Source organism: Coffea eugenioides, chromosome 6 (genome assembly GCF_003713205.1).
Source record: "Coffea eugenioides isolate CCC68of chromosome 6, Ceug_1.0, whole genome shotgun sequence".
Classification (NCBI taxonomy): domain Eukaryota; kingdom Viridiplantae; phylum Streptophyta; class Magnoliopsida; order Gentianales; family Rubiaceae; genus Coffea; species Coffea eugenioides.
The window spans coordinates 1,070,368-1,090,420 of record NC_040040.1 but is presented as its reverse complement, the minus strand read 5'-3'; the positions used below and the strand labels follow the sequence as shown (position 1 = coordinate 1,090,420).

The 20,053-nt window shown below is 37.1% G+C and overlaps 2 protein-coding genes across 3 annotated transcripts; one reads left to right on the top strand and one right to left on the bottom strand.

Annotated features, from left to right (window-relative positions):
* The first annotated feature begins 4,961 nt into the window (after positions 1 to 4,961).
* LOC113775945 (protein LURP-one-related 5-like) lies at positions 4,962 to 6,537 on the top strand. Of its 2 annotated transcripts, XM_027321003.1 has the most exons (3): positions 4,962 to 5,457; positions 5,573 to 5,888; positions 6,048 to 6,537. In XM_027321003.1, exons 2-3 carry the CDS (start codon positions 5,598 to 5,600, stop codon positions 6,447 to 6,449), a joined length of 693 nt encoding a protein of 230 aa, XP_027176804.1. In that variant the 5' UTR covers positions 4,962 to 5,457; positions 5,573 to 5,597; the 3' UTR covers positions 6,450 to 6,537. The 2 variants fall into 2 exon arrangements, with proteins under 2 accessions (XP_027176804.1, XP_027176805.1); XM_027321004.1 differs by having other exon boundaries at positions 4,962 to 5,888; positions 6,069 to 6,537.
* A 2,611-nt stretch (positions 6,538 to 9,148) lies between these two features.
* LOC113775746 (ethanolamine-phosphate cytidylyltransferase) lies at positions 9,149 to 19,837 on the bottom strand. The gene is made up of 10 exons (XM_027320740.1): positions 19,425 to 19,837; positions 17,575 to 17,810; positions 17,229 to 17,410; positions 14,858 to 14,929; positions 14,545 to 14,612; positions 12,049 to 12,169; positions 10,291 to 10,356; positions 10,048 to 10,170; positions 9,676 to 9,752; positions 9,149 to 9,517 (listed from the first exon to the last, which is right to left on the bottom strand). The coding sequence occupies exons 1-9, from the start codon at positions 19,733 to 19,735 to the stop codon at positions 9,681 to 9,683; spliced, it is 1,251 nt and encodes a 416-aa protein (XP_027176541.1). The 5' UTR covers positions 19,736 to 19,837; the 3' UTR covers positions 9,149 to 9,517; positions 9,676 to 9,680.
* Positions 19,838 to 20,053: the final 216 nt, after the last annotated feature.

The following is a 20,053-nucleotide window of genomic DNA, read 5'->3' as shown; positions in this document are numbered from 1 at the left end:
TTTATAATGCAAGCGAAATATTATTTAAACAGTACTTCTAAGGAAAGGAGAACAATTGCATCGTGTCTATTGGTTTTGGAAGAAAACAAGGATGCATCTCTTGTATCTCTGGTAGCCGCATGTCCATGGAAAATCGTCATACGTCTGCGTTGGGATTTTTCTAGGCGATGGTTTTCCTTGCTAGTCAAGGGTCAAATTGAAGATTTGATTCCAAATATTTGTAAAATTGAAATGATTTTTATTTATTTCTTTTAATTCATTGATATTATGATTTCGATTTAATTTCTTATAATTATTTTATTATTTGAATGTCAAGGGATCGATATTCTAATTAACCTAATAATCTGCTGCTATATTAACTAGCTAAATTGAGTGTGTTTGGATTGAAATGATTTGAAAAAAAATAATTTGTTTCACAAATCTCAATCACCTTTTTGTCTCACATATATCACATCACAAAAAGTACTACAGTAATTATCTCAAATAAATCATCCAAATAAATTCCTAATCAAACAAACTTGATTAGTTGATATTAGTTGTAACTAGCATGATTAGTTTCATATTAGTGAAACGTATGATTTAATTTAAACAAACTCTAGTAGTGTGAGGATCCGTAAAATTTTCTTATTTTATATCATTTTATTCTACTTCTTTTCGTGCATTTTCTTTATTTTATTTTACTACCTTAATTTTCTAAACATTTTATAAGTGAATATAGTTTTAAAAATATTTTTCTAGTATAAGTTAGTTCGTGTTAATTTGGAAGTGTATTAGGGACGTGGGACCCGCTAGTGCGTAAAGTGCGGTAAATTTCGACGACTAAGTAAAGTTTTGCATAAATGAAGATTATTTATAAGGTGTTAAGGGATAATTAGAGGTTAGCTAGATAAATTAACCTTTGGTAGACAAAAGGATGAGAATAAGCTTAGGATAGCTAGGTGTCATGAAATCATTGGTTGTGGACTTTGACCAACCTTTCTTTACCTTTACTAAAAATCAAATTTTGACTAAAATTCCCTTCATTTTCCTTCTTGCTTGGCCGGCTATTGAGAGAGAAAAACCAAGAGTGAGACTTCACTTTGTTCTTCAATTTATTGTCCAAATCTTGAGTTCCAACCGATTAAATCGCAAACCCCTCCATAAAAATGCTAACCAAGGAGGAATAAAGGTTTTGGTAGAGGGATTTTTGTAAAAGAAACCCTAAACTACCATCTTTCCTAAGGTTCCAAGGTAACTCACCTAGAAATTTCCTTTTTGCTCTTAATAATTGCAAATTAGTGGATTAGAGTTGTTAAATAAGTAATTTTCTGAGAAAGTTTATGATTTGAAGGAGGGTTATGGTAAATTTCAATTTTTATATTGAATTTTCTGTCCTCACGTGATGATTGATGATTAGCCATGGTTTGGTAGTTTGTTATCTGTAATTTTGAGTTTGGATATGTTAGTTTCACTTGTCTACAAAAAATTTCAACTTGTGTACCTCAATTTCAGTTTAGGGTTTTGAATTTAGGGATTTATTATCGTTGGTTTTAAAGCTCTTAAATGGCTAAGATTGAAGGGTATTATGACCCTAAGGAAGTGTGTTTAATAGCCTAGTATTTGTATGTACAATTGTGGTTGACATGAGTTGTGATTGGTGACTATTGTAGGGTGGAAAAGTAGAGAATTAAGGGGAGGTGTTGTCCAATTGTTTAGGCCATTTGGTTCCTTTAAGTTTGAGTTGCATTTTGGTAGAAATGAAGGGTTTTTGTGTTGTTCGTATCCCTATGACCAACTATTACCTTTTTTACTCAAAAGTTACATTTTATCTCTTTGTACTAGTAGTTAACTCGGAGAGACATACAACTTGTAGTCGAGTCTCATTTATGTATTCCGTTTATTGGGTTTGTGAATGTGGGAACCCTAATTATCTTGTCTTGGTTATTTTAGGATTTCTCGGTGATTAAAATCATACTTTGGGCGAAAATTTTTGAAGTTATCTTTACTTGAACTGGTGAGTGTACCATTCCCTTGATTTGTTGATTAACTGGTTTACTTGTACTTGATATCTGTGACTTGAATGACTGTGAACTCTGTTTATTCTGAATGAGACGAGAGTGTACTTTATCACACTCGTTCTCTTGCCTATGTGACTGTTTACTGTATAAATTGGAATCTATTACTGTGTCTGATCTGATGTCATTTGGAAGTGTATCCAACGACCTTCTTGTTAAACTTGAGCTCAACCTCATGGGGAATCAATTGAATCGAGCCAGTAAGGGCTTGGTCGAGGAAAATTGACAAACCATGGTGACTATTCTTGGGAAATCTTTGGGTATTGAAGATTCTGAATTCCCGGTATATTTGAGTATTACTATTTTTGTTCTTGTTTGGCGTTTGGACCCGGTAAGGGGTATGTTTGGTGAACGGGATTTGGCGTAAGAGGGGTCTACGGACATGTTTGTTCCATTAAACGTTGACGGAGGGTCAACGAGTTTGGATCAAGTATTGCAATGGAAATTTTGGCTCTTGAGAGCCACCAGTATCCTTTCTATTTGAAATGTTTATTCATTTCCCTATTTGGCATGTATATTTGATTGATTAAAAAGATGATCCATGATTCTCGATTGTTTGTATTTTTTGATATTTCATTGAGCGTAAACTCACCCTTTTCCGTTGCATTTGTTTTCCTTACAGGGAACAATGATTTGGAACTATGATGTTTTGAGAAAAGAGTCGAGCTAGTTTAAATATTCTTTTGTATAGCTCCTCTGTAATCGAAAAACCCTAATTGTATCTTAATCAAATGTTTCCCTTTTGAGTTGTAAATTTACCAATGTGTGTATATAAAAGTGTTTGATCTTGTCTATGTGACTCATTTGATTGGGAATGTACATTCTCTAGTATTATATATAGTTTGCTTGTACTTGATTGGGATTCGGACGAGTGTAGAGTTTGAATGTGGAAAGAAAAATTTTGGCGGGAAACTATTTCACTGAATCCGGCCAGCTCTTGGCCGGATATCTGGCTGAATTAGCAGGGGAATTTGAAAAAAAATTTTGGTTGCTCACTGCCTTGAATCCGACCAGATTGTGACGTGGCAGCTACTGTTCATTTTCATTTTCGTTTTCGTTCTTCATTATTCGTTGTACGTGAATCGTTTGATCGCAGTGTTATCGCTCAGAATGGTTTGACTTTCGTGTTCTCGGCTTAATAATCTCCGATTGTGGGTTTCTTGGGGTTCTATCGCGCGTTATGTAGGGTTTGTGAGTGTTTTGACTCCGTAATCCTGTCGAGAGTTGGGCAGGCGGTCCGCCGAACCCTCTGATTCGCCTTAGGGGAAGGTGGGGTTGTGACAAGTAGTATGTTTGTTGGTTTTGGTTAAAACTTTTCTAATTTTTAATGTAATCGAAAAATTAAATTCCACGGTTCTACATGAGATTATTTCTTGGTTAGGAAATAATTAACGGTAGTACTTTAATTATCGATAAAATAAGTAAGAGTTGGCTGTCAGTCTGTCAGAGTTTGTTTATGATTATAACCAATTTATTAATAAATAATTGAATTATTTTGGCATTGATGATCCGTTTGTGAACCATATCTGAAAAGTTACACCTTTGAATAGAGTTTTTCTATTATTGATTTATTTCCTATTTATTTTTGGGATTTACTTTCCTTAAATTAGTTAATGAGTTATTTTCTAATTTTCTAAAATCCCCCCATAATTATCACTTTAAACAAAAAAAAAAAACAAATTTTTTCCAATTCCTTCTGCTCATAGCCATATGCAAAATCTATAATTTCTTGAGTAAGTTTTATTATTGTACAGGCGCAGCCATTTCCCCCGAAGTCACGATTAATATTTGACTCCAATGAAGGCATGATTAGCGTAGAAGCCGGCGGATAAATTCCAACCTAGTAGGGATTAACGTCTATTCATAGTCCCCCAAACTTTTTTGTCCGTACCTACTGTATCGCCGTTGATGGTGTCGCCACTTGCCTGTGGTGCTCTCCAGCTAAAAAACTAGTACTTGGGGACCACATAAGCATTGCATGGGTTCAAAGCGCAATCATACGGGATCAATAGTTGCAAACTAGTCTCCGCTTGATAAAATCATCTTTGAAATCTGAAATATAGGTGTTGAACGAATTAAGCTACTTAATTTTAAAAATTTATTTTTATTTGATAACTAGCTAAATTTAAACACTAATCGGAACATCAAATATTATGAGAATTTAAACATTGAATTGAAATAACGTTTAGAGAGGGCAAATGTGCCTGTGCATGTGATAGAAGAGAAGGTTTATGTATATACTTAATTGGGGGGGGGGGGAGGGGGAGCCTGCAAAATGCACAGGAGTGAATGCCTGTGTTATAATTTGTCAAGTATCATGAGATTAAAAAAGAAAAGAATACTATCAATATCTATAAGAAAATGATAAAGTATAGTGATGTTTAAATGCACAAATAGAATCAAATATGCTAATTTGTTTAAGTGGAGAATTGTAAAAGTAATCAAATGGTCATTTAATCACATTATTATAAGTCGGTAGGAATTTTCACAGCGTTTGCTGAGGAAATGTTGACAAAAAGTTGAATCAGTCTCGTTCTTGCAATTGTAATGATTAGAAAGAAAATCAAACATATTTTTGCAGTACTTTCCTTTGTTATCAAAGGATTATGAAATTTCACTACAATAATAAATTCAGCATAGTGATTCTCCGCAAACAATTCGACACAATTTCGATTCAGCAACAGTTAACGGGTAATTTTGGAGTATGCTAAATCTTAAGGCTATTTTTTTTTTTTTGAAACATAAAAAGAAAACCTCCATTCATGTCAAATCTTCAAATCTTAAGGCTATTAATCTTGATGTTTTGTTGAAAGAGATAGAGGTAAGGTAAGGTGATCCGAATTTATCTCAGCCAATAACCTCCGACTACAATAAATCAAAAGAAAAGGGTTTGTATATTCTGACAGAGCAACTATGTGTGTAAGAGTAAGACGATGACTGTGTATGCAATTACAGAAACTGGAACAGTATTCCGAACAGAGAGCATCCGATCCGGCCCTATGTTTTGTCGCGGAAATGTTCATCCATTTGGAATTGGATTTGGTCATCATATATTTCATTGATGTTGTCGTGCTGGGCGCAAACGCATCTAAGAGCCTTGAGAATTCAGCCCAAACAAGAGAGTCCGACAACATTACAGACTCCGCAATGAGAGGGACAGGCGGGGCGGGGTATGTATCTACTGGCTACTGCATCGTACTCTTCCAAAACTTCCCCTCTTCTTGGATAACAACAGATTTGAGAATCCAGTTCCAGACTTGTTCCGCTCAAAATGTCTAGTGGTATTTACTTGGACAAATCTTCTTCTTACGAGTGAGGAGCACATCTTTAATTTTGATTAATTAGACTCATAGAGACTCCCAAGTCACTCATCAGGATATCCTAGTACCCTTTATTCCGACAGGTGCTTCCTCTTCCTGCAGTACCACCATACTCGCATTTCATTTCCATCGCTCCTCCTTTCTAGTTTTTCTGATTCTTTTTTTTCCATAACAATAATAACCCAGTAGTATTATCAGGTACCGGAATTCACCATTAGTCACCATGTCCAAGATTCATCCGGCTGAAAATCAAGGGCGACACCGACCGAGTCGACATTTAACAACACCTATACCTGACCATCCTCTTCGTCCTGGCCCTAGTCCCTCCGTGCTCACCGTCTGGAAGAAATCCAGCATGAGTTTCCAGGGAACTGATGGTTTCACGGTTTTCGATCACTGTGGAAGATTGGTTTTCCGAGTAGACAACTATACCAGAAAGAGTTGGGCTGCTGCAAGCGCCGGACTCCTCCTCATGGACGGATCCGGCAAAGGTCTACTCACATTGAAACCCCAGGTACCTACCTACCACACCTACTTCTTTACCAATCCTCGGAATCCTGGGAACAAAAAATCATATCAAGCTACTAGTTTGTTCTATTCTCTGCACCATAATGAATCTAACCCCATGCTTGTTTACCTCCCTTTTATTTCATTCTCAATCGTGTTGCCAAAGTTGCTCAGCGTGCAACATCAGTGGACAGGATATCGGGGCGAGGACAACCGATGCTCGAGGGCATTTACCATGAGAAGACCACCATCGCTGCTGATTCCCAGAAGTGCATGCGAGGCTGAAGTGTTTATAGGAGAGAACATAAAGGAAACCAGCGAGAGGAAACCTGACCTAAAAGCTGAGGGATCCTTCAGAAGGCGGAATTGCAAGATCGTCACTACTGCCACCGGCGAACTGGTTGCCCAGATTTCCCGGAAACGAATAAATACTACCCTTCTGCTGAGCGACGATGTTTTCACGCTCGTAGTACACCCTGGATTTGAGCCTGACCTTGTTATGGCCTTCGTAATCATCCTGGATCGCATTTGTTGCCAGACTAATTACGCCCCCATCCTCTGTTCATAAAACATTTTTTCTGTACATCTATTTGAATAGAGTCAATTGACCCATTCCAAATGGCACTCCACTCATCATCAACTGAGCCGGACGCCAGGCACCCTGTCAGGGTCGTGAGCTAATTTCTGGAATTGGGATTGGGTTCAGAGGGCATGAAGGTAAGAAGAACAAGAAGGGATCAGAGAGAACAAGAAGAAAGAAAGAGAAAAACTAACAGAAAGGAGAGAGAAAGAGATTCTGTGCATTTACTCAACATAACCGTATTACAAATGCAGAGGGACTATTTATGCAATTTAATCCCAACAGAATATGCGCGCTAATTACATTCACCGCCATTTAAGTAGAACGGTGCCGTATTACACTTATTGGCTAAACGCAAGAAACGCTATACTAAACGACCAGGTGATAGTGTATTTGGTCCTGACAGTCCCACCCTCTTAGCAAAAGCTTGTCCTCAAGCTTGAAAGTCTGGGAATTGGCTGTCTATGAAGCTTCTATCCTCCCAGGATGACTCCGACTCTGGTAAATTGTTCCATTTTACCAAATATTGGACGACTGGTTGAGCAGCTCTCATTACTGCCCCGTCTCTGGAGAACCTTCTCTGGCCTTAATAAGCATTGGTCTGTCGCATCCAATTCTGGCAGGTTGGAATCCACACTCTGTGCAAGTCCTATCTTCCTCTTGAGTAATGAAACATGAAATACTGGATGAATCCGGGCTCTCTCTGGTAGTTTGAGTTTATAGGCTACTGCTCCCACTTTTGCACTAATCTGGAAAGGTCCAAAATATTTAGCAGCTAATTTTAAGTTTCTACGAATAGCAACTGACTGCTGCCTATATGGTTGTAGCTTGAGAAATACCCAATCCCCTTCCAGTGAGTTCATCTTGCTCTCCCTCAGCATCCTCGAATTCAACCTCCTCCTCCTCTTCAGTATTCAAGCAGTTCAGATTTCCTTTCTTGCACTGGTGTCCTACTCCAAATTTTTCCCCACACCTGTAGCACAGGCCATGCTTACGCCTATACTGCATTTCCTCAGCTGATATCTTACTGAGGTCTCGATGGATTGAATCAGTTTTCCTAGCGGCAGGAACGATTGCTGGTAACTTGTATGAGTGTTGGCGAACCTGGTCATGTGTGGAATTCTTATACATTCCAAATCTTGGTTCTACTGCCCCCCTTCCTGCGGCCTTACTTTGTTTGGTCTGGATTTCCAGGGAACATTCTTGTAGTTCTGCAACTTCGAAAGCCTTCATTAATGTCTGTGGTCTGAACATCTTCACCATAGGTTTAATTTCGTCTTTGAGTCCACTAATAAAACTGGAAACAAAGTAAGACTCATCTAACCTAGGATTTTTCATTAGCATAAGCGTTTTCAATTCCTCAAATTTCTCCTCATAATCTTCAACAGTGCCCTTCTGATGTAACTTATTAAACTCTTCCACTATGTCACGGGAGTTACTTCCAGAAAACCTCTCGCACAGTAGCTCACTAAATTCTCCCCAAGACAGTCCAGGTTTCACCAGTTTTACCCCTTGAAACCAGTTGTCAGCCTTCCCTTCCAAAAACATTTCTGCTACATCTACTTTCTGACATTCTACTATCTGATAGTTCAGGAAATACTTTTGACATTTCCTCACCCACTCCCTAGGGTTCCCAGAACTAAACATTGGCAATTCCATACGAGGCACATTAGGAATGAACTGCCTACCTCTCAACTCAGGTTGGCTCCCTGGCCCTTCGTTTGGAGGTGTCAATCTTAGATGCAATGGAGGCGTCGGCAAGATTGGTTCAGTTCCTCCTCCGTCCAAGTCAGAGATGCCTTTCTCCTTCATCAGCAACCTCATCATCGTACTGAACCTCTGCTCCATCTTATTGAATTTCTGGTCTAGATTCCCCACCATTGCCTCCAATTTCGCATTGTTTTGATCCATTTCGTCATGAAGATTCTGCTGCAGCTCCACGACGCCTGCGTTCTGCATTGTCGCCACCGATTCCATCAATTCCTGCAGCTTACTATCCTGCTTCTTGAGTTGGTCTTCCAGACTTCTAAATCGAGTGCTCTCTGCCATGTTAGATATCTTCGCGGCCAAGAATCGACCGCTCTGATACCAAATGTCAGGGTCGTGAGCTAATTTCTGGAATTGGGATTGGGTTCAGAGGGCATGAAGGTAAGAAGAACAAGAAGGGATCAGAGAGAACAAGAAGAAAGAAAGAGAAAAACTAACAGAAAGGAGAGAGAAAGAGATTCTGTGCATTTACTCAACATAACCGTATTACAAATGCAGAGGGACTATTTATGCAATTTAATCCCAACAGAATATGCGCGCTAATTACATTCACCGCCATTTAAGTAGAACGGTGCCGTATTACACTTATTGGCTAAACGCAAGAAACGCTATACTAAACGACCAGGTGATAGTGTATTTGGTCCTGACACACCCACTTCAACAACTCAGCTCCTACATCCACCTCTTTCTAATATGAAATCATCGTAGCAGACCCCCAAAATACTCTTCCGTGGCCAGCAGGCATCATGGAGTATGATGATGCTTGCCATGGATTTTGAAGTTTAGACACTTTTTTTTTTTTTGTTGGGGGGGGGGTGGTGTATTTAATCCTTTCACGGTCTAGAACTCTTGCTGCATGATCTGGTACAGTGCAGCTACTTTATTGACTTAATTTCTCAACAGTTATTTATTTTGACGAATTGAAGCCGAAATACAGTTACATAAATATTGGTAAATCTCGAAAGCCCGTGCTCGGGCAAGGTCATGCAATACCAGCTCACAATCCGAGTTCGGAGTAAAGAAACCTGATTGTTACTATTACACAGTGATGCGTCAGTGTAATAATATAGCAAGCTGTTGAGTTATTATTTCTTGATCCTATGACGCATAATGAAGTAACCACCACTAAACTAAGATCAGTGTCAAAAATATTAAATTGCCCTCTGCTCTGGAGGTCAATTTGAACAACCAAAATATACATGACGCGAGACAAAGATATGTTGCTTTGCTAGGATGAGATCGGCAAGGACAGCTCGCCTTCAAAGTTTGCTATTCCTCTTTGAAGTAATCTGCAGAAGTAAAGAAAAATAATAGTACTGGTGATGATGATATAATGATAGTAACAAAATGATTATTAAACCTTCGATAGTAACAAAATGATTGTTAAACCTTTGAACCCTTTAGAAAAGGATGACTAAGACAGGACACATCAAATATTTCTTATTACCTTGATCAATCACCTGAGACATATATCTTATCCTCATAATACCTTCTCTCACTTTCTGTTTTCTTTTCATTTCGCTTCTGAAGGGAAAAAAAAACGAAGTAAATTGCAGCAAAAGATGAATAAATTAAAAATACAAAATTTCAATCAAATCTCAAAATATCAGATGAATACAGTGAAAAATCTCACATGAAAAACTGAAAACAAATCTTAGGATAAGAGGGATTGTAGAGCCTAAATTTGCTACTTTATCTGAGATTAGCAATGTCAGTAGAAACTATAACTCCATATCCAAGAAAATGCCAGATAAAGATTTTTTAGATTTCTCGACTAGCAACAATGACAAGAGAAGTCATATAGAGGATATAGGGAAACCTGGTATGCCTCATGATTAGAAACAATTCTCCTAATAATTGTGCTGGTTGTAATATCCAAAGGACTTTCTAGCAATTTTAAAATGCCCATGCTGATTGGGACGGCATATGGATTGCTCTTCTCCTGCAAGCCAACAGAATGAAAAGCAAAGATGTGGGGTCCCAGGGAGAAGATAGCCGAAAAAAAAAGAGCATCTTAAAGAAAATGGAACAGCTAAAAATGCAGCATAAACACTTGGCATACCTTCTGAAAATCATTATCCTCAGCTACTGTTCCATGGACAACTAAAGAAATATTGAAAGTTGTTATCTGCAATCGTGAGAATCTCCCATCAACAAGAAAACAAATGAGGGAAAGTTTCTATCTACAAGAAAATGAATGAATATGACAGTCATTCTCTTATACATTTGTTTAACTAGAAAATTTTCAGAAGGAAATACATGGTAATAGATAGTTGATGGGTCAGCATCACCATTGAGCAAATGTAGAAAACTTTCCAGGAGAAAAAACAAAAATCAGGGAAAATTTTCCTGCAAAAAAAGTTCAGCCCTCAACCTCTTTTGCTAACCAAATGTGCATGTGGGAGAAAATAACTGCTTTTTCTGCACTTTTATTCACTTTCCAGTCTATAAAAGTGAGGAAACTGATAACTATTGAAAAGTACATAGCACAAGATCAGAAATTAATCAACCAAAGGCTCTACAAAGGACAAGGACAGCAGTGCAGGTTGCTGCAGACACTGCAAAGTGAACAATTTCTTTTGACAAAACTTTCGTGTGGAACAGTTACCAAACATGTTTGACAAAAGAACTTATCTTTTGTGTTTTTTCCTCTTGGGGATAAGCCCAGTATCTAATTTATACCTTTTCTCAAAAAGAGAAACAGAAAAATCTCTAAAATGTTTTAAAATGATAAAGCACACAACTCAAGCAGCCAATAAGCAGGTGCTACTTTATCCTATTCAAAAGTGTGAAAATACATCAAAAATGAAATAATGACCAAACATTATCCCAAAAATTTCCTGTGAATCTTCATGATTATTGCTAAACCTAGGCCAAATCCATCATTATTTTTGGAACTCTAACAGGCTTCAAATGACAAGATCTAAATGTGTACTGCTAATCTGTTACTGCTAAGATGAAAGATAATGAAACATTCAGATAATCGTATGCACTAGATTTTGGCAAGAAATTTATCTATTAGTAAAATAAACACACGGCGCAGTGGAAACTAGTTTTCCTGTAACATATAAGAAGAAAACAGTTAAACAACTGTATACCAATTGGTTAAATCTTAGAAATAAACAAAAGAAACAGACTTTTAACTGGAAATTAGTGCAGAATTGAGAGCAATAAGATGAACTGGATTAGAGAAGTGATTTCTTCACGATTAACAACCAATTTTACTGCTTGTACTATGATGAAAATATTAAAAACCAGCACAAGAATGTACCTTTTACATGAAAAATTACATGCAAGGAAAAGACGCACTCAAGGAATGAGAAATGCTAACAGTTGAATGAGTAGGCCATAAATAACAAATTTTCAATTTACCAATCCAAAGTGTCTGAAATTTTCAGTGTGGAAAAATTATGTAAACAATAATTTTGAGTCGCTCGAGACAGATTAAACAGAAAGTCAAGACTAAACCCAGAAAACGGGAAACAAAAAAGGACGGAATAATTGCAAATAACAGCATTATTACAGGGAAAGAAAGGCCAGAATAACAAATAAAGAAAACCTCTAACGAGTCATTATGACTAGTGCAAAAGATGTTAGAAGTCATAAAAGCAAAAAATAGAAACAGCTGCATGCAGTGAAAAAGAGTATAAAGCTACAAGGAAGCATCAAAGAAGTTTGCAAAATATAAGATTGTTTCTCGCCTACAATTCTTCACATAAATAACTATCAAACTAGAATATGCCATATTCCATATAAAATGCAAAGAATTGGCAGCTACAAAAGACCACCATATTCAAAATGCCATCATCATTATGCTTACCATATCTTTTGACACTTCCCAGGGAGCACCAATAATCACCTCATCCACATAACGGCAAGCCAAAACACTCAGGCTCCTTTCATGAAGATTCATAATTGGACGATGAGCCCCTCTATTGGCACTAGAAAAGCCACAAGAGTAACAGGAGATTCAAATATCTAATATATCAATAATTGTTAACTGTATTCTATATTTTAAGTTCACAAATAATTGAATGATTAAGAACCAAAGAGATGCTCACCACTTTCTGAAAAATCACAATGTACAAAATGAAAAATACACATAGACATGTATACACAAAGTTGCATGAGCAATCTTACTTGATATGTCACAAGAGACCTAACAAATGGGCACTGTATTTCACATTTGCTAACATCCTGTCCCAAATTGTTTACACATAAGGCTTCATTACTACCTTATAGGTATCAAATAATGAACTTAGCATTTAAACCCTGTATGACATTCCCTGGCCTTGGCTCAATTTGCTTTTACTTTGTGAGGAATATAAACTGTTCCATTTTTTATATGAGTAAATCTTATATACACTGATGGTGTATACACCATCACGGTTGGATATACGACACATATACAAAATTTGAGTTTCAAATCAAATTCGGATTATGTGTCATGTATCTAATGGTGAAGGTGTATACACTGTCAGTGTATAGAAGATTAATCCTTTTTATATTTGTTACCCTTTAGTTGTTTTGCCTATATATAATGACCGCTACTACGTCCCTCCCCCTCTCCTCCAAAAGCTCTCTTCTGTCTCATTCCCATTCACTGTGATATTGCCCAATAACATTAAAACTAGCAAAAGCGGAAAGCCATACAAACATATTTATGCATTAGATAGAGAGAGATAATGATTACTTCCACAGTTTGACTAACAATTCTGAAGTTTATTGTGACCGAGGTTATCGTCATTGAGGTTTGACATACTTGCTGCATGTTAGGAGCATTGGCCCATGTTGCTTTCATGATTTTTTGGCAAAAATTGCACCATAAAACCCACACATTGAAATTGCTTTAAACTAGAGATTTTTTAGCCAACCCTATTTATAGATCTGCCTGGTATTTTTGTGTCCTTTTCTAATTATCCAATTTGGCTTTAATTTCCATAGTTGCTTCAAGTTTCATTGTTGTTTTTCACTATACAGTGGATGGCAAAAGTTCTCATACCTAAGAGAAAGCTTGTTTTTTGGATTTTGGGAGCCATTTGGCTCAAGATGCAACAAAGCCACAACATATGGAAATAACTGAACTAATCCACAAAATGTACTCTATTCCATGCATTAAATCAGGACAAAACGAGCACTAGTCCCTCTTGGAACCTGAATGTAGCAATAATTACACTTGATCACATCTATTTCCCATCAATTATTGCCGCCTGTTGATATGTATAGCCTCATCCAAATTAATCATGAAGCCTGTGATACCTAGTGAGGATTGGGGGTTTCATCTGAATCATGTTCCTTCTGCAGCGGCCCCTTTCTCTCTCTCTAGAGAAAGCCTGGGGGAGGCGCGAAAAGCCAAGACAATAATGCATAGGCAAGCCAATTGAGATGATCGTATACATTCACCAAAAATACGATTTTTAGGTGAAGTTATTAGCCATTGTTTTTTAATGAGCAAATGAGGCGCCAAGCAAGGAAACTTACAATGTCACATAAGCTTCCTCTCCTCTCCTATTCCTATATTTTCTCTAACTACCTACATCTGTTCTCAATCTCCGAAAGAAGTGACAGGGTTTTAAAGGAAAAGGAAGAAAACAAAAGGAAAGAAATCACTGCCAATCCTACATATTGTCTAACCCAATGAATAAGTGGAATCTAAGCAAGCAAAATTGTACTCATCATATCATACTAAAAAGAAGTCCCATTGTCAGTAAGTTCAAAAGATCCTTAGTCCCACAAGATTAATACTGACAACAATCCTTCACAATTTAATTCCACCTCGTCCATAATGATAAATTCCATCACATCATTCCCAAAAACACAGTAGTTTTATGATGTAAAGTAAACCATATACATTCAACTTAGTCAGCCTATGAATCCCTAAATTTTTTATTACAAATCTAAGCCAATATTCACTAATTCTCTCTCTAAAGCATTCAGCTTGTAATATACACACACACACATATTGGCATGGACAAAAATGAAGATAGATAACTTAGTTAACAGCAAGGCAACAAGATGTATTAGAAGACCTAAACTTAGTTAACCTTGATAGTTCACTTTTGATTCCCTTAATTTGTCATTAGCAATTCTCTTTCTTAAAGCATCCAGTCCATAGAACTGCATGCAATAAGACAATAAATTAGTTAGTTAAAAGCATGGCCACAAGGTGTATTAGAAGGCCTAAATAAGCTAATTTTGTCATCTTTTCCTTTTTATGCCAAACAACTTAGATTAAAAGATCGAGAACATTTAGTCAAAACACAGGAGGTACATTGAAGGGGGATACAAATGAAGATGTGTTGGGAGAGGTTGCTACCTGACAGTTTGATCAGTATGTATACCAACAAGTAAAAAATCACCGAGCCCTCTGGCAAGCCTTAGTATCTGTGGGTCATCAAAGAAGTCATAATTAAATGCTGCATTCAATTTTTGTACTTTAAACACAAAAAAAGAAAAAAGGACACTAAGAAAACAACACTTCAAACAAAAATAATCATTGGCATACTATGTCACTTGTTACAGCAACATCATAAGAGATTTAACCATATAAAATGCCTTCATGCCTTGATCATGTACTTGATACTCACTACGCATCAGAGAGTATGTGAAGTTAATGCAATTCCACTTACCTCCACATGTCCAGCATGAAAAAGATCAAATGCACCATCAATGTAGACTATACGAGCATCTGGTCCAGGACCCTACAGGAAAGACTAAAAAATTAAACCTAAGAAAGAAGATCCAGTAAGGCCATAAAACTCAAAAGCTAAAGGGTTTTACAACTTAAAAAAGATGAACAGGAGCTTTTCACAGCTAAATTCTTTATTTAATAGTTCGTAATATTTTGCTTTTATGTACTGCAGCACATGACACCAGAAACTAAGGTTTTCACCCTCCCCCGGTTATACTGCACCACATGATACCAGAAACTAAGGTTTTCACCCTCCCCAGCTATATCGAACGCCTAAATTGTCTTTGGGTTTGTAAATGTTACATCTGATCCTCTGTCCACCATATCAAATATAAAATGTTGTCTGTAACGATGTTCAGGTTTCCAAAATCATAGTATAAATGTTTCGCTGGCTGTTTGATTAACATGGAAATAACTGAACCTTGACATGGATTTCACCTTTCTGGCCTGTTTGGATCAAGTAGAAAGTCTCATTGGCAAAAGTATTTCAAACATGTCTGAGGCTTGGAGTTCTTGTGATGCTGAATTTTCCCATGTACCTTTGTAACAGTTTAAGAAATTTTTTTCTAGTTTCTTTTCTATTTGACAAGGAAAACAATAAACAAAATCTTCAACTGAGTTCCAGACTTCCCCCATACAGCTTCAGGATTGTGCAGACAACTATCAAGCATTAGAAGAATAAAGTTTATATAGCATATGACATTCTTAACTCCAACAATACCATCTACGGTGGATTTTCTGGGCAACTTCCAGATTTCCATACTTAATTATGCATAACCAAGAAATTATTCTGTCTATCTATCAAAATAGAGAGAATCAGGAAATATGAACTTGAATCATTAGAGAAAGGAACAAACTCCAACAATACCATCTACGGTGGATTTTCTGGGCAACTTCCAGATTTCCATACTTAATTATGCATAACCAAGAAATTATTCTGTCTATCTATCAAAATAGAGAGAATCAGGAAATATGAACTTGAATCATTAGAGAAAGGAACAAATGCTTCAAAGGGCATCCTTCACAGGCAATGCATTTATTGCACAAAATACACTGTTACTTCCTACAGATGGCATCAAGTTTTAAGACTGAAATGCATCAGGAAGAAAGAAAAACACACAGTATTATCTACAGAGATCAACAACATCAACAGTAACTCGTCAACCAATCAAGTACGACATGCAACCTAATGAGAAAAGCATACTTTGATTAAAAATTGTAGATTTTTCCTAATTACAAATTTACCACAAGAAAATAATTTGATGTAAGAAATCAAGAGTATCAGGTTACATGGGGAGATGAATAACCTTTGAGTCGTTTCAAAAATCCATTCAACAAGACAGTGGCAAAGGTACTACATGATGGTAAATGATGTTAGAGTCCTTAGGATGGGTTGCATTTGATAATTGCGTGCACCTGCTTGATTAAGGATGATAGGGTCACTGTATTGCAGCCCCATAACTATTATGTCTTGTATATGTGGGCTTGTGAAACATTAGAAGCCATTTTCTATAATACTACGTATTCCCTGCTCATACTTTTCACAGGTTGTGCTGGGACAGGTGGCATTCTCCAAGCATCACCCATGAGAACTACAAAACAGCCTAAGCCGCTGGCAAACTTGTAAGTAATTCCTACGTCACAATTAATTCCCAACTAACTTTCCCACATAAAGAAAATGATTAAGAAAACTTGGAAACTCTCTTAAAAGGTCAACTCTTATTGGCAAAGTATTGTGAAACTCGTTAGGATTCCAAGAAGCCTGACCATGTAAAGGGCTTAGGAAGAAATTAGTAAGCAATATATATTACTAATATATGCATAACAGCTAAAAATACAGTCTAACGTGTAAGCTTTTGAAGTTCCAAAATGTTAACAATGATATCTTTACTGCATGCACAAATAATGTGATGATCTTTTATCGCATCAAATAGCTTTAGACTAATCAAGTCTAGAGATAACACAACAATAGCACCAAAAGTTTAGAAACCAAATTAGACTTGAAAAGAATATGCACTTCATCTAGCCCTTTATTCTTTGGTAATGCTGCGCAATATCCTAATGAATGGTCACTTCAACTAAAGGAATGCAATCAATTCGTCCCCACAATGAACACAGGGGCATTCAAGTTTGTATTCTGGGGTACCTTTACTGAGAGGGCAATGTCTTACATGAAACTTAATATTCCAAGCCTCCAATGCCAATAGAAAGTTCATCAATTAGAACTATGCAAGTACAAAAGACACGCAGCATCTCCAAAATTTTTTTTAAAAAAAATCAGAATTATGATGTGGAGGGATGATAGCTACCTTTCCATTTGAAAACTGAACAATTCTGCGAGAGGTAGGCAGAAAATGAGATACACGTGTTCCACTACCAGAACCACCATCTTCAGACTTATGGCTGTGGCCATGGCTAAATTGGCGTTGCAAGGATGAGTGGTTGTGGCTATCAGCAGCAGACCTCTCTCTCACACAAAGAAGCATACGGCCTATTTTAAACTCAAAAATATAAGCAAAGTCTGAAGTTAAAAATCAAGGTGCAAGAGAAAACAAACTCAAGGGTCTTAAACTTTCTAGCAAAAGCTTAATTCTCTAAAAAAAATATTTATATGCAAAAAAAAAAAAAATTAACAACGAGGGAAGGAGTGCATACCAACAATGTCAGTGCTTGACACTCCCTCAGTGCGCTTAATTTGCTTGTAGCGGCCAGCCTTCTTAGCTAGGGCATAAGCATCAGTCCCATCAGGAAGAATGCATGGATCATCCCCATGAATAATGTAATCTATATTGTACTCATCAAATAATTTCTTCATGAAATCTTCAGTTATAGCATAGGGTGCATCAGGAATAACTTCATCCACCCACTTCACGGCACTGACCATTATCATCCTATAACAGAATACCCCGCATTATTAAAGGCATTACCTACTTCGTTTTCCTGTACAATATCCTAGTGTTGGCTAAAAAACAAAAAGAGAATTACCTTAACAACAAAATAGAAACAAATTAACATAAACTTCCAGATCTGGTAAAACAGTGTTTGAACGTTTAAATGCACCATAGCTGAAATCAATGTAAATGACTGATGTGTACCTCTATTCCACCGAAAAAAAAAAAAAAAACTTCATCGGTTCATAAAAACTGGCATCCAACAAAATAAACTGGTGTGCTGTAGTAAAGATAATTACAAAGAAACTTGAAAAAAAACACACACACACAAAAAAAATTGATGTAAATCCAATGCATTAAAAAGAAACATGTCTCCCTAAGCCTTTGTTTCTGTCCTTCCCTTCATACTCTATTCATTAATGCAGTTTGGACGTCCTTTAAACAAGAGTTGCTTATTGTAAAGAACCACAAGCATGGAAGGCAAGTTCTTCTTGAACAGTCAAATATATAGACGGTAATCTGCTCTCTATTTATATTCACTTCAAGAGCATTTTCACCCAATTTCAACTGTCAATTACTTTCCTCATCCCTAGTCAACTATTCAAGTCATTTATCCCAAATTTCTCCCACATTGTGCTCTGGGGCAATATTGAAGTCAACCACATGATAACACATCAAGCTAAACAAGCAAGGAGTGTCATTAAATTCTTCTATGGAAAAATTTGGAAAATGGGAATATGAAAATTCATTATTCATAAGGGTGTAATTTTGGGAAAATTTGGGAATGACAAGTGGAGTATTATTCATTAATTGTAAAGAATCAATACTATAGCCAAAACCACAATTTAGCCTTATGTTCACATGCAGGTGCTAATGCGTGCACATACAAGTGCATAAGTGCCCGTATATTTCAAGTGTGCACATCCGGATATACTCATATATTTTACCAAAGTGCGTATTCATCACACTAGCACACGCATACATACCAATATCTGCACATTAGGGTTTGCACAAGTGCATGTATCAATTGATATATGCACATTCAAATCAATACCTATATTGACTAAAGTGTACATTTCTATCATTAAGGTGCACATTTCTATATAATGATATGCACATTACTACGAGGGTTACTCAGTCATTCATCAACAAAAGTCATTGACCTTCTTTTTGGTGATTAACGCATACCCCATTCACAAATTATCCAAACATTACACCATTCCTATAAAACCTTCCCATTCCCATCTTCCCAAATTTTCACGGTCTTTATTCACTTCCCCAAAAAAATTAATTAATTAACAAATGTCAGAGGTAAATTTCATGCAGTTGAATGTATTCGTATGAATGTAAATAAATAATACTGATTAAAGCAAGATCACGACGGGAACTTGCTGATACTACCACAACGCAAAAAAAAAAAAGGAATAGTGACGTGTTATACAAGAACAAAATGATATAATAGGTTCCAACGGGAACGACTATACATTGTTGGACAGGACAACGACCACGGAAAAGAAATTGCTTGAAAAAGCGCATACAACAACACACAAAAATGGGGCAGAGGCATCAAACTCTGAGAATAAGGTAAGAGGGAAAGGACATGGCAAACTAAACCTCTCATTGAGAGGAGTGACCGGAGGGCCTTTGTTAGCTGTGATTTCAGCATCGCTGACGACTCCGACAACCAATTGGTCGCCAAGGGCTCGAGCCTGGCGCAGGGCGTTGCAGTGGCCGTAGTGCATCATGTCGAAGCAGCCATCCATATATACCCTTACGGGCCTCTTCTTCCTCTTCCAGACTCCCTGAGGCAAAGCAAGCGAAAGGGCCAGCGCGGATAACCCAAACACCACCCCTCCGATGATCCACGTCGCCACCAATCGCGATCCCTGTTGTAGGTTTTCCGAACGACCCAACTCCGAAACCATTCTTTCCGCGGCTTAGACCCGCTGGGTCATATAAACGTAATACTCTTCGAGCACCTCTGCTTTGAGTGACTCGAGTGAGAAGGTATGATCATCTAATAGTACAAGAAGACGCAGTTGGGTAGTTGGTCTTGTAATTGTATCCCAACCCGGCCCTACCCGTTGAGGAGTATTCATTAAAAGGGTCGAATCATCGCCCTCTGTAAATCATCGTGATCATTTTGTTAAATTCTACTGGTAAAACAATCGGTAAATCATTGAATTTAACCATCTTTTTGACAAAATAATCTTTGGCAATCGGTTAATTTACTAGTAGAATTT

Coding starts and splice junctions, on each gene's coding strand:
- LOC113775945 (XM_027321003.1), top strand. CDS start 5,598: ATGTCCAAGATTCATCCGGCTGAAAATCAAGGGCGACACCGACCGAGT. Junction 5,889..6,047: donor TACTCACATTGAAACCCCAG/GTACCTACCTAC, acceptor GTGTTGCCAAAG/TTGCTCAGCGTGCAACATCA.
- LOC113775746 (XM_027320740.1), bottom strand. CDS start 19,735: ATGGTTTCGGAGTTGGGTCGTTCGGAAAACCTACAACAGGGATCGCGA. Junction 14,930..17,228: donor TTCAGTTTTCAAATGGAAAG/GTAGCTATCATC, acceptor TCTTTCCTGTAG/GGTCCTGGACCAGATGCTCG. Junction 10,357..12,048: donor GGGAAGTGTCAAAAGATATG/GTAAGCATAATG, acceptor TCACGATTGCAG/ATAACAACTTTCAATATTTC.